We start from the raw sequence: 15,073 nt of genomic DNA, 5'->3' as shown, positions 1-15,073 counted from the left end.
CTCTAGACAAGAAGCGCTGGGCAAGATTAATACAGGCGTCATAGCAACATAGCATGGCGTGACATTGATTATACTCAGCAGTTCTTTGACTGCATTCATGTTCTTAATTTCTATGACAAAGAAATAGATTTATAGTCACGGATATATCCAAACAATCATAAAGTGTGTATACAACTCTAATGATAGAGTCACGCACAATGTGGGTCTCAGCATCCTTTATTTTATGTTTTTGTCATATTACCTCAAACGTTGCAAATAGAAGTGTTCATGGAATCATGGGAAACGGTGTGCATTGCCGTGTGATAGCTGTTATAAAGGTGATTGACAGGTCATACTTGTTTCAACTCTGGAAGAACAGTTGGAATTTACCAGGTGTGCTTGTGATTTACATAACAAAGGGTGTGAATCTACCAGGGGCGCTGCTTGCCTACATGAGACAGCTGCTAGCAAAAACACATTCTGATTGGCTCATGTGGAAACCCAGGTGGTGTCCCTGAATATGGGCCATTTAGGCCTATAAATAGGCTACACAGAGGACATTTGGGGTCCAATTCAACTAAGTATATTGTGTGTAGCTGCTGCGATATTGGGGAGACAAGTAATACAGGCTTCAGTCATCATTCTATGAGAGTTTTTTTATGAACTGCTCTTTGATATGCTGGTGTCAGCGGTGCCCTCCACAATGACAGCATTCCTCTGCAAGCAAGACTCCTGTATTTCTTCGTTGTTGTGTTGCAGAAGCCATTGACTGTCATCTATTTCTACATCCTGGAACTGCGAGTTTCTACCAATGCACACTTCTTTAGGCAAACCATATTTTTGTGCATTTATTCACTGTATTTTTCTCTGCTTTGTTTCTTGTAATTATTTTGAGATGTTTTCAATTCAGGAGCTTTAACTCGATATTTTGGTGTATGTGTATTTCATTTCCAGTGCTATTGTCTTGTCCACCCCATTCTAGCAGTGAAAGAACCCCCTGTCCAAAGTGAGTTCTGTGGGTGGTCCTCTGAATAGCAATAAGCACGTCTTACACTGTGACAGTGGAATAATATTTCATTTAACTTCCAACATTTCTCGATCTGCTGCTATTACAAAAAGTCAAATATATGTAATGTATCATCAAGATATTATTCTTTCTATTGTTTTCACCTCCTATATCTGACCTGTTTGACCCTAAAACCATAACACCATTTCAAAGGCAATTTGAATATTAACTTCATTTGGTTTTTCTATTTTTCAATAAAGGTAATGTTTTGGAGAGATTTTACTATGTTCTAGACAGTCGAAACCCAATTGTCGATTAAAATGTCATTGCCTTCATTCATCCATATACGTCATTTTGACGTCACAGTGGCGCATGTAGACGGGGATTTACATATTAATAATGCATTGCTACAGTCAGGTCGCTGGTTAAAATATTGTACTACATTCTAGTTGACTGACCACTGCACACCAACACTCAGTTATCGAATGAAACAATATGACCAATATGACCGACACCCTTTGATGTCACACAAGCACCCGTCTCTGGACGTGAATTATTGTTGCAGGGATATATTGCTGTTGCAATTTTGATTAAATTACCACTGTTTATCACTCAAGCTATATTTATAATGGGTAAACTAACGTTTGTCGGGCAAATAAGCAGCGGATAATGATATATTTAAAAGTATCTGAGCATCGCCGCTGGATTAGATGCATATGTGAGGCTGAATTAAAGCTTTTCTAATGTATATTATGTGACTTGTACAACAATAAATGGGGTAATCAGCATCAACATACAAATCGGACAATCTTTTCAACATTAAACACCATTATTTTGCTTCTCTAGAAATATTGAAGAATATTAGAAATAAATGTGGAAAATTTCATGAGAAGGTCTGGTGGTGAAAAAGTAGGAATTCATTTCTTTGTTGTCAGTAAATGAAGACCAGGTATAATTTAAGAATTAATGGAATGATTATTTAAATTATATGACTCCGATCATGCTGCGCTCGTCAGTCGAAAAGATGATGTCATACGACAAGCCTTGGTATTTGACGATTTAATATGATATTGAGTGTTTTACTGATACTGCAATTATGTTCGTAATCTGGAAGACAATGTCAATCGTGAAGCACATATGACTTTACCAGCTCTAAGTGAAAGTCCTGGTGAAACTCGTAATATATATCCCATTGTTCATGTTACTACCGCATGTCACGATACATCGACATAGTTGTATCGCTGTACTTAACACAGATGGCTCATACCACGTTAAATTATTAATGAGAGATCTCCTTATACAGTGCCTGTTTATGACTAGTATTCACTATGAACTGCAAATTTATCTGCAAACAATAATACGTGTCCGCACTAGCAAAGATCGGTTCATATCAGCCATCGATTTTTTAGGTTGTTTTATCGTAGAGGAAAGTGCGCTTCACAGCACAAACAATCAGCGATCAAACATTTACAGAATAAGGATTTTCGTTGGTGTAATGGTGTGTATTTGCAGTCGTGGCGAGAAGATCATCGCGAAATGGCAAACACAAAATGCACAATCGGAAACCAGTTTGGTCGTAATGGAATAACAAAATCTATATATTAGTGTCATATAATTAGAATATAATAAAAACAAACTTTCAAGACCGACAATGTGATATGTGCCAAGGAGTACGTGGATATACCAGTATTTCAATATATTACACTGTAAATTATGCATTTGTATTTGACAAAATGGTTACGCCATTCTTGTTCCTCGTCTGATTCGGTGTGTTCATATACCTTGGATACGTTGAACATATTTCAAACGTTGATAAGTTATAAAATCTCTGGTGACATAAAAAGTAGCATATGTGATTCATTGACCCGAGTGGGCCGTGGTGATGCATCCTCGTAGTTGGCGCTGTTTGTGCATCGGAATAGATATGTCGAGTATTCTACTCCATTTATCATTTACATGAGTTTTAAAACATGAGCAGAATCCTGTAGTACGACATTGTGCTCAATGTTTCATTGCCTGTATAAGTTTTGATTAAAGCTTCCTCAAACCATCTTTGTACTAATTAGTACTAATTTGTACTTTGGACTAATTCACAAATGACGCAATTACACAGACTCTTATTTCATTCCATATTTTTAATTACAACCAAATACAATGAAACGTTGGTAAATAACCCCTTCACCAATACAATAATAAACCTTAGACGCCAATTGCCGCCGAGAACTTTCGACTGTCAACTACTCTACCATGGCAACAAAGCTATTTGGAAACGTACTCAGTAATTCATATCCAAAAGGTATTTCGGAGTGGTTGATTAATATTTCTTAAAAGCTGATAACAAGTTATACACGTAGGCCATATAATGATGTAACCGCAAAAGAAAATTGAACAATTTTGAAACTAATCCTGCACCCGAAGAATGATTACCGATAATTGTGAAGCAGCTGTACGAGTGCTCAATATCATTTTCATCACTTTAATAACTCGATCAATTGCACCTGTTAAGAAAGAGAATGCGTAAACCATGTAAGTCTATGAATACCTGTCAATTTATGATAACTTTCATATATTTTGTAACAAATAATCATATACTTCACAGTAGAAGGTTTTTTTCCCTAGAACCTGATTGCTAGCTTGTAATGGCTTTTGATTTTTATCTAGAAATAAACTTATTTAACAGTGAACCAGCATCCGAAGCAATATATATATAATTACCGGGAGGATAGAAATGGGTAAGAAAGTTACATACAAATTTGTATTCAACAAATTATAGTCACATGCAACGATCACTCTATTATAACATGTTATTGCCATTGAGATTATATTTTGTCGACACTGGTTTATTTAATGTGATTATTCATCTATCTCAAATAGTTTTGAAAAGGACAACTTTAATGATGAAAACTCAAACCATTTGCTATGGAGCAAGTTTGTTTAAAAGAACTTCTCACTACTGCCAGCTTATTTAAATGACACTTTTCGCAACATTCTTAGGATTTTAATCTATTTAAAAAGGGGTGACCATAAGACATGAACCAATCACTTATATTTTTAGGGGAGATCTGAATCTGGTTTTCGTGGGGTCATGACTTTTGGAAGATTCTTCCCCAGATAAAGGCACTGTCGGGATAAGTTTTTCAAATTCCGGAGTGCTTTCTTAGTATATATTAGTTTGGTCGCTATTTCTATATATATAGAAGCGATAAAGAAAACTGACCACTATCTCGACTAAAGTACTGTTAGTGTATTATATTACTTACTGAATGCCTTGTATTTTCCAACTTTCACCAAATTCAAAGGCATTATCCGCAATAGTACCATCTGGCTTTTGGAAATCATCATGGATATTGTCGTTATAATTGCCCAAAAGTCCACACAGATTACCACGATAGTCTGAACCAAAAATATGAACGTTGAAGACGTGTTTCCGCAAAGTCCAATCCAATTTGAAGACGGTATTCCTCAATGTGAAACTCACTAACACCTTTTCGTGTACTTGAGAAACATCGATCTTTGTTAGCCCAGACAATCCATTAAGATTTCCCTGTTAAAGAAATTTGAATACATTATTGGTATCCCATTTCTGGCGACTACCTGTGTGTTTTTTAACGAGTTTATTCAATAAGAGGACGTAGAACGAAATGTTGTTATATTTTTGTGTTGACCCAGAAGACCTTGTTTTTTCAATAACAAAATAATACTTTTAAGAGTTTGTCTATATTCTATCCGATGAACGACTTCATAACTACACCCATTCGTCTACTTGAAGGAAAAAGCTTTAAATCATAATTTTTAGGCCGCTGTGGATGTTGTCATTGGATGAAGCCCACACGGTTCAAAGAGCACTGGTCAGTTGTAGATTATTTACATATGCTGTAATTAACTTACTGTAACTACGTCAAGTCCATTTATGTGAACATATTCATCGCCAACAGTTATGTTAATAGCAACGGCCCTGGTTTTGATTTCTTCATTGGTGCCGTATTCTCGAGGCTCGAATTTAGCAGTTATTTTGAAATCTGGTTTGACACTGGAGCAGTCCTTTACCAGAGTGTACCAGCATATTCCTTGATGGCTGTAATGGCGACCATCCAATGTGGTGTAGTGAGGATCACATCTAACAGCGCCACCAGCTGTTGAAATATCATAAGAATTAGTTAACCAACTATGATACACACTATTACCATGATAATAGATGCCAATGTACTACATACTAGCGATATCTCGTGTCAGTTTATGAAGCAAGCTACACACCTTCAGGTATACTGAATACGAATTCAAACTGACTTTTTGACGATCTGTCTTCAAATGATACAGCACAGTCACGTCTCCGTAGCATATTAATGTCAGTATGCACCATTGGGTAAACGCCTCCGTGGGCTACATTTTGTTGCATATACGAAGTCAAAATGATCTTTGTACGAATAGCTACGTAGAGCAAACAACAGTCGTATATTGTGTAACAATAACCTGGTTTGTATTATTTACTTCAGAAAATACTCACAGCATATATCGATATCTCTGACCTCTACGGTTCCTTTAATATCAAGGGTGTCTAGATCCCAGGCATACACATCAGCCACCAAAGCATTCGGATCGTCATTCATGACATCATTGATCTGACTAGTGCTGAGAACGCTTCCCCACAGGTTGAATTTCGTCATCCAACCAACAAACGCTCGACCTGGGAGATAACCTCCTCTCAAAAGATCTTGACGCTGACCAAGTACGAGAACACCACCTCCCGTGATCGTTTCCCCTTGTCCTTCGAAGCCCCAATCATCCAAATTACCATCAATATATATCTCCCAGCGACCAGTAGTAGACGTCCAGGTGAAGCACAGATGATGGCACTTACCATCGTTTACTGATGTTGTTGACGCTCCGAAAAGGTCATCCTTGATATGCAGTTTGGGGCCACTAAGTCTCCAGGCTAGTATCTCGTTGAGTTGCGTATCACTTATAGCGTAGGAGAATATTGCTACCTTGTTGTCAATGGAGTTGATCCACACACAGGCAGTGAATTCAGTGAGTTCTGGTATTGGCGTAGTGAGGGCTACATCAGACTGTTTGTACAAGTCCAGAAGTTTGCAGTTTGCTAGAATATCCACAGAATGAGAATAATCAATAACATCGTTGCAGTTCACAAAGGAGTATCCAAATATTCATCTGGCCACAGAATGTATTTTTTTGAGAAATCTCAGAAATGTAGAATAAAAACAGCATAAAAGGGATTATATAGATTGTTGCATCATGTAGATTATGCAGATCACTGAATGGAAATTGGACATCTGGATTGAAATTCGCGCAAGAAAATTGAAAAATGCACAATGCAGATTGAAACTAGCATAACGAAGATTATTACTTTGACTTGTAGATTGAAATTTGCAAAATAAAGCTTTAAAAATGCACAATGAAAATAAGAAATCGAATATTACAGATTCGAAATGGTACAATGTACATTTGATATCAATTGCCTAATAAACAATACCCATATACTTACTGTGCTCCTCTCTGGATTTCTGAAATTAAAATGAGTGAAATGAAATGAATGATTTAGTATCATAAAATCACAACGTGCGATAAACGTTGCATAGTTATACTATTTTATAGAGTATAAAACAGGCTTGCTTGGTTTGAAACATGTTTCCATGGCAGTAATATGTCACCTGCAAATGAGTACGTTCGTAGTATATATGTATTGTAGGCAATGAAGTATGTGTCTGTAATTGAGACCATGGTTACCCCATACCTGTTCCTGGTCTGAGTGAGTGCTCCATATGTGTCTTGTTCACAGGATATTAATTACTGACTGTGTCATATATGGCTGAGGCAAGTTGGTCAGTTTATTTTTATCTTCGGTGTTGAGGTATTTTAAAATTATTAAGTAACGCCAGAATAATAATATGGTACGTGATGAATGTAATTCAGGTTTTATTGGCTATATCTGATGTGGTATGATGTGGTCTGGTAATGACCTAACAAATTCACTTTCCGTACTGCTGCGTATTATTTGGGAAAGGTGTCTAAAAATATTGTGCATGCACTGTCTATTTTTGCAAGTGCTTTCCAAATAAATGTGTTTCTCGTAATATTAAAGTTTGTCGTCTGTTCGATTTATTCTGACAAAATATCGTATTACCTTGTCAACTGTAGCCGCCATCACATGGAAGACACACAGACACGTGGTGACGTAGAAAAGTAAATACAACTTCATCCTAGAAACAAAGACTAAATTTAATTGGTTCTGAGCGTTAAAACAATTCACACTGCCAGTAAATTTATTGAAACAACGGAATAGACAAATGGCCGTTTCATGAAGATGACTCTCATCAGACATACTTTCCCTGAACAAGTAATTAAGGTGAAATATCGTAGTCACGGCTTTGTGATTACGTTCCTCGTGTGATTTACATATGTATTATACCAAGGTGGTTTGAGCTTCACAATATATTAATTAATCGAAGAGAATAACAGAAATATGGACGTTCTAATTTGAATTAAACAATTGACACAAAGAACTCCAAAAACACGAGCATACCTTTTTAGGACGGTTGTTCGAGGCCCGTTGCATATTTCGTATTTGTAATACATACTAGTGTATAATTTCATCTTGAGGCCAAGACGTGATATCCAATTCCCATTATGGAGAACAAGTCGGATTGTTCATGCTAATTTTTTTTTTTTTTTTTTTATTAACAAATAATATAAAAGTACATCACAAACAATAGTGGTAGGTGGCAAAGTATTGGTATTTATAAATATGCAATGAATGTACGGGCTTATAATAATAGATTAAGAATTACAGCCCACAATGAAGTAAATTCTTGGAATTTGCCAGCAGTTTGTGCTTGCCTTTTTTTAACTAGAATCTTATTTTTCAATTCTCGTAAGAAGCCATTAAAACTAATATGAAAAGAACGGTTTCTGAAATATTTTTGCTTGTATATGTACCATTTTCCAAGTAAAATACAGTAATTCATAATGAAATTGTCTCTATTAAGTGGTATTAATCTAAACATTACATCTTTATCTTTAATTATCGACCGATTTCTAATTTGTCTTTTATATCTAAAGTCCTTGAACGTGTCGTTGCATCCAGAGTGAAACAACATTTAGAGAATTATTCATTGTATGAAGAGTTTCAATCAGCGTATCGGACCGCACGTAGCACTGAAACGGCTCTTTTGCGGGTCGCTAACGATGTACTATGCAGTATTGATAATTCTAAGAATTCAGTTGCTCTCGTACTTTTGGATCTTTCAGCCGCTTTTGATACTGTGAATCACAGGATTCTCATCGATAGGTTGAGATCAAATTTTGGTTTAAATGGTCTCATCATCAAATGGTTTGAGTCGTATTTGAGTAACCGCATTCAAAAAGTGAAAATTGGAAATGTATTTTCTGATATGACGTCTATATTAGTAACCGGTGTTCCACAGGGCTCTGTCTTAGGGCGAGTTATTGCGACGTCACGGCGTAAAATATCATTTTTACGCCGATGACACACAGATTTATTTATCGGTTTCTGAAGATGATCAAATTCGCGCCCGGGTGATACTTCAGACATGTATTCAAGATGTTAGCGATTGGATGTCTTGTAATTTCCTACTTTTGAATGTGTCGAAAACTGAATTTGTGTGCATGGCGTCTCGGAGATTCTCACAAGACTCGTGTCCTTTGTCTAGTATCGCAATTGGTGAAGAATTGGTTAGTGCTTCGTCAAGTGCTAGAAACTTAGGTGTCTTGTTTGATTCGCAGCTATCTATGGAAACACACATTTCTACTATTTGTAGATCTGGATATTCCCATCTAAGAAATATTAATCGTATTCGTAAATCATTATCCCAATCTGATACTGAAAAGTTGGTACATGCTTTCATATCTTCTCGCTTAGACAGCTGTAATTCATTATTGTCTGGTCTCCCTGTAACTAAGATAAAACCTCTTATTCGTGTACAAAATGCAGCAGCCCGCCTTGTCACTCGTGCTCGAAAATATGACCACATTACAGACATTTTTATTAAACTTCATTGGTTACCAGTTGTACAAAGAATCAATTTCAAATTACTTTTACTAGTGTATAAATCTTTGTATGGTTTTGCCCCAAATTATCTATGTGAATTAATCGAATTTTATGTACCGAGTCGTAGTTTAAGATCTGAATCGAAGTTTCTTATTAAAACTCGTCAGATGTGTAGTAAAAAGTCCAAGGTGTTATACAAAGACCGTGCTTTTGAAAATTTAGGTCCTAAACTTTTTAATGAATTACCTCTGTCTGTTCGTTCTAGTCCTTCAGTAGACATTTTTAAATCCAAACTGAAAACGCACTTATTTAAATGTGCTTTTAATATTTGACTGATTGTTTATTGTATCAGCGCCTTTGATCTTCATATGTTGGAATTGTTGCGCTTAATTAAATAGAGTTATTATTATTATTATTATTATTATTATTATTATTATTATTATTATTATTATTATTATTTACAAGATAATGGTTTATAATCAGATATAGCTACCTCATACCAGCGTGTTAAATCACTCCAAAAACAATTTATTATTTTACACTGGAATATGAAGTGACATAATGTGTCGACCTTGTCGCAATCATTACATAAATCAGTATCTATTATACCCCATTTCTGTAACCTAGTGTTACATGGAATGATTCTATGGAGTATTTTATATTGAAAAGCCTGGAGTTTAGTTTCACTGGTAATATTAAATGACATATTAAAATATTGTACCCACTGATCATTTTGAATGTCCTCAAAGATTGCTGACCATTTGTTAACTGCAATTATAGCTAGCACTTCAAGAGTATTCATAAATAGATTGTAATATTGTTTGCAGGATAGTACATTACAAGTTATTGTATTGCAGGTTCGTGACCTCTGACCTTCATACAAAATTGACTTCCATTGAGATGGGATGGCCGCCTTTATTGTTAAATAATTCAAAAAGTTGAATGATCTTATATTGAATTTATTAAATAACCTATCTACATTTAAAAAACCTTTTTCATTAAAGATGTCTTTTACGTAAAGAATGCCTGCTCTAAACCAATTTCTAAAGAATAAAGTATTTTTGTCACTTGTAACATGGATATTATACCACAGTGATTGGTTCAGAATGTTATGCTTTGTCATTGGATCGTCAGCAGACAACTTTGAGTAACATTCAACAATTTGTTTATAGAATCGGGGTAGTGTGGTTGGAATGGCAGATGGAGGAAATTTTCCATTAATAAAATCACATACAGAATATACATTAAAATAACTTTCTGGAATTAATCTCCAACTGGCTACAGTTGGATTAATAAATTGTTTAATCCAGTTACATTTCAAGGAATTCATGTAACTACGAGAGTCCAGCATGTTTAGACCACCACACTCTATCTTTCTCGTGATCACATTTCTCTTTATTTTGTCATTTTTTCCAGACCATAGAAATTTATAAATTAGTGTCTGCATTTGGTTAATCACCCAATCCGGTGTATAAAGAACCGAACTAATGTACGAGATCTGAGAAATGGCGAGAGAATTAAAAATGGTTATTTTACCTAATCAAGATAGATCCCGTTGCTGCCAGATATTTAAGATACTTTTCATTTTCTCTAACCGTGTAGTGTAGTTTATTTTAATCAGATTTTCGTTATCATGGGCAAACCAGACTCCCAATGACAAGACTTGTGACTGTGTCCATTTTAAACGAAATGGCTTTTTTTCCAGAAAGCGATACTGTCCTAACCAAACTGCCTGTGTTTTGTCATAGTTAATTTTTAGACCAGCTGCAAAGTATTAACGAGTGAGCGCATTCAGTGAGTTCTGAATTCATATATCATCGCGTAGATAAAGTGTGGTGTCGTCTGCTAGCTGTGAAATCTTCACAGCTGTATCAAAAAGTTTTAAACCCGCAATTGAACTATTGCCTCTAATATAAATTGCTAGAAGCTCCACTGAAATAATAAAAAGCAGAGCAGAGATGGGACATCCTTGTCTAATACCCCTCTCTAGTTTAAAAAATAGAGTCGAAAACCAACTATTACTGACGCAGCTCTCTATATTACTATAGAGTACCTTGACCCACCGACAGAAAATGGATCCAAAATTGAACGCACGCAAAGCACGTAACAGGAAGCACCAGCGAATAGAGTCGAAGGCCTTTAAGAAATCAATGAATATGAGAGCACCTGTGACATTACCCAAATAACTTTCATGTAATACATCAACGATCAATCGAATATTGTGACCGATATAGCGACCCTTGATATAGCCAGTGTGATCCGGGTGAATAATTTGTGGTAAAATATCATGAAGTCTATTGGACAGGGCTTTTGTTAAGATTTTATAATCCGTATTTAGCAGCGTGACAGGCCTCCAATTCTTTAGGTGACGCAAATCCTTGTCCTTTTTTGGTATCGGTATGATTACTCCCCTTTTTTGTTCAATGGAAAGTTCACCTACTTCCAATGTGCACAATAAGCAATCTAATACTATGTTCCCAATTTTTGACCAGAAATAACGGTAAAATTCTGGGGTGAAACCATCTGAACCCGGAGATTTATTGTTTTTTAAAGAGAAAAATGCGTGCGTGCATTCAATTAAAGTTAAGTCACGATCGCATGTCTGCCTTTGATCTTCGCTCAATTGCGGAAAATTTGGCTGGTTAACAAAAATATCTTCTGCTTTCCGAACAGAATCTGGGTCATTTTTATGCAAACTTTGTTCACTATATAATGTGGAGTAGAAATTATGCTGTTCTTTTAGAATTATTTTCGTGTTTGAGGTACATGTACCGTCGTCAGTAATAATAGAAGACATAGACTTTATTTTTGCATTGTGTTTCTCAAGACTTAGAAAATAGTTTGTACACTTCTCTCCCTCCTCTATCCACTGTGCCCGTGAACGTATAATTGCACCTGAAGTAAGTGTATTATTCAAATTCTCAAATTCTGATTTCACCGCCACATATTCGTTAAGTTTACTTTCATCATTATGTTCGTTAATTTCTTTTTCCAAAGTTTCTAGTCGTTTAGATAAATCACGATAATTATTGCTTAAAGTTTTTCTTTTATGAATGGAATACGTAATCGTTTCCCTACGTATTTCGCATTTATACATTTCCCATTTTAATCGTTTGTCAGTAAAATTATTATATGTTACATTAAGATTATCAATTGTTTGGGTAATCAGTTGTGTATATTTGTTGTCGTCTAATAAACTCGCATTAAACTTCCAAAAGCCCCTACCTCTTTCACTAGAACCAAACTTTAAACTTAACGAAATAAGGCTGTGATCAGACATAATTGAATGCTTTATGTCGCACTTAATAACACTGTAATTCAAATTGCGGGACAGTAACCAGAAATCTAGCCTGCTTTGAATAAGTGGGTTGCTGCGTCTCCAGCAGGTGTAACGCCTCACGTCTGGGTTGAGAACACGCCAAACGTCAAACAAATCAAATTCATCAATTAATTCTTTGATCCCATTAGCATACTTTGATTGCTTTATGGTTGCGCCACCTGACTTGTCTATTGTTGGCAACAGACAAGTATTAAAGTCTCCTCCAATTATAAACTCAGACGCACTGGTGCTTAACCTGGTGATCAGCGAATGAACGGTCATAAGAAAGTTTTTGTTATGTTTTTGTTTGAACGGTCATGCTAAGTTTTTGTTAATGATTCCGTGTATAGAAGTTTGCTTGCGTTACGATACTTGTCAGTCACGTAATAACTATGGCGTTAAAATAAATCGAATCATATCGGAAACGGTAAAGGATTCAATAGTCAATCAATACCAGCCATTATAATAGCTTAAAATAATCATACTTTAATTCAAAACAAAAACAAAAACGGACCTCATCTATGTTGATATGCCACTCATTGTCTCGCACTTACACATCGGTCTAGCATTTAAGTTTACCCATTGACCGAATATATTTATTAAATCATACACGTGACTAATTAGATTTAGTTCGTAAACACGTTCACTATTCAGTGATGGCAAATAAACTTGGCTACAGATTATCCTAAACAGCATAGAAGTCAAATATATTTCTAAAAAATGTTTGGTATTTATCGTTTTGTCTATAATGGTTCGTGCATAAATAGTTGATAACCTGTATCCGATATGTTGGCGATGAATTCTTGCATTTGTACGTTCAGCATTATCAATGCCACAACATAAATGTATATTTACGCTGCTTTGTGAAGACTATCTGATTCCGTGAGTAAGTGACGAAGTGAAATAGTGTTTGCAGCGTAATTGTAGCGATTATATGATCATATCGTTATTACAAGCGAAGTGACAACACTTTCCCTATTAGTGACCATTACAGCGCTTCATTTTTGACAAATCTTTCAATAACTACCAATTTGTTTTCCCTATATAAAAAAAAAGTTGATTGTGTTTCGTAAATTGGCAACCCAACCTTAAAATTAACGCAGACTTTGTTGTTGGGCTGTTCTAAATGCGCATAGACCTCCCGAATAACCCATCGCTGGGTTATCAAAAGCGTCTTCATACCGCAAAAAAAAATGTTTTGCTGTATCGTTTACAACATCACAAATAAACATTTGAACACAACTCGAAGATAATGCATTGATAGACTCACCTTATTCTATCGATTGGTAGTTGGAAAATTCTGGATTGGAAGACCTCGCTCAGCTGACTGAATAATGTATCTCTTGGGGTAGGTCTTATATACAGTGAGCATGCAAATTTTACATGTTTCGTTTCACAGCCGTGGTTTCAATTTCCAGATCTACAGTCATGCGTAATATGCGATATTGATGCTAATCACATGCATACCTCATTAATAATGTATACGATAATAAGTGCTAAATATGATTGTTATGAATATAATTTAATAAAACTCAGTTGTTAAATATACTTGCTGATTTTATATTTTAAACAGTTGAATAGGACATGAACAAATATAATAATTGAGATAATATACACGTGAATCAAAGTTGGAAACAATTCAAGAACTCATTCTCAATTGTAAAACCATTCGCGTATGAACAGTATGTATAGTAATTGGAAATAACCGGATAACCACATAACAGCTCATTTGATGAAAGCTGACTCCTGCACAGCAATTCACATCACCAATATGTAAACGCCTGTCATTTTTCTGGTATTGTTGGTAAATATGACGCCTGTTATTCTGGCCCAGGGCAGGGCGCATCACCAGTACCTTAGAATTCGTATGCGGTTGTGTTTTACTTTAATCGACAGATTCTGAAAGAATTGCATAATATTGCAGTTTTAGCTGCTGTTATAGCTATTGTATCATAAGTTTGATAAAGGTGAAAATACATTGCTAACATTTAACCGGGCTTGTAATTATTTGATTATTTGGAAATATTTGCTACTCAAATAACGTCACATAATGGCCTCAAAACACCAAGCATCATGGCCCACAGCAGATGTTGCTCGGACACCGTGTTTCCGTTCCCCTGTTCCACATACACATCGCAAATCCATAAATATTATGCGTAATACAAGCCATGTTAATCTCCATTTGTTATCCACTCTCACAACAAATGAAACGATAATGTGAACTCCTCAAAATCCCTACTGAGTGTACAGCAGCTTACGAGAGTCGCAGGCAACGCTGTAACAACACACAACCCGCAATGAGGTTGCAAGAAAAAGCCTAAAACTCGACAAATTTGCAGTATAACTTTGTTACAGTGCTCATATTCTGTCGCTCTCGTTAATTATCGTATTGCGAGTAGCGCTGATAACTTTTACCAGACCTCTTAACTATCAGTTAACACCACCCAACAGCTTCTCGACCAATCAGGCTTTATAAATGCCCAAGTTCAAGTCTGAAATCAAGTTTAAGAACATCGACACAATGTGGCAGTCTTGAGTAACTATTTAAAAAGAAATGAACATAGACGTGCTCGAATCTAAACCTCAGAATGTGTATTTTATTTAATGCTTGACTTGTCGTCCCTTGATCCATGTTAGAGTTAGATCATGAACAGTCGTAAAAGTTTATGATTACGCACTCCGGGGTGTCGCATCCTCTACCACATTTTTAATATGCATATTGTGTGGTCAATATAAACATTCT

The 15,073-nt window shown here is 35.7% G+C and overlaps 2 protein-coding genes across 2 annotated transcripts in view; one reads left to right on the top strand and one right to left on the bottom strand.

The window, feature by feature from the left end:
* The window catches only part of LOC100366335 (beta-1,3-galactosyltransferase 1-like), a 414,782-nt gene that overhangs the window by 260,732 nt on the left and 138,977 nt on the right, over nt 1-15,073 (top strand). The gene's annotated exons all lie outside the window — the stretch shown is intronic.
* On the bottom strand, nt 3,101-13,731 carry LOC146745914 (uncharacterized). Its single transcript, XM_085499241.1, has 7 exons — nt 13,601-13,731; nt 7,128-7,203; nt 6,489-6,507; nt 5,490-6,083; nt 4,874-5,118; nt 4,246-4,529; nt 3,101-3,483 (listed from the first exon to the last, which is right to left on the bottom strand). Exons 2-7 carry the CDS (start codon nt 7,200-7,202, stop codon nt 3,474-3,476), a joined length of 1,227 nt encoding a protein of 408 aa, XP_085355367.1. The 5' UTR covers nt 7,203; nt 13,601-13,731; the 3' UTR covers nt 3,101-3,473.

The sequence above is a fragment of the Saccoglossus kowalevskii genome, chromosome 5, assembly GCF_978046115.1.
Source record: "Saccoglossus kowalevskii chromosome 5, keSacKowa6.1, whole genome shotgun sequence".
Classification (NCBI taxonomy): Eukaryota; Metazoa; Hemichordata; class Enteropneusta; family Harrimaniidae; genus Saccoglossus; species Saccoglossus kowalevskii.
This window is presented reverse-complemented; position numbering and strand designations above follow the sequence as displayed.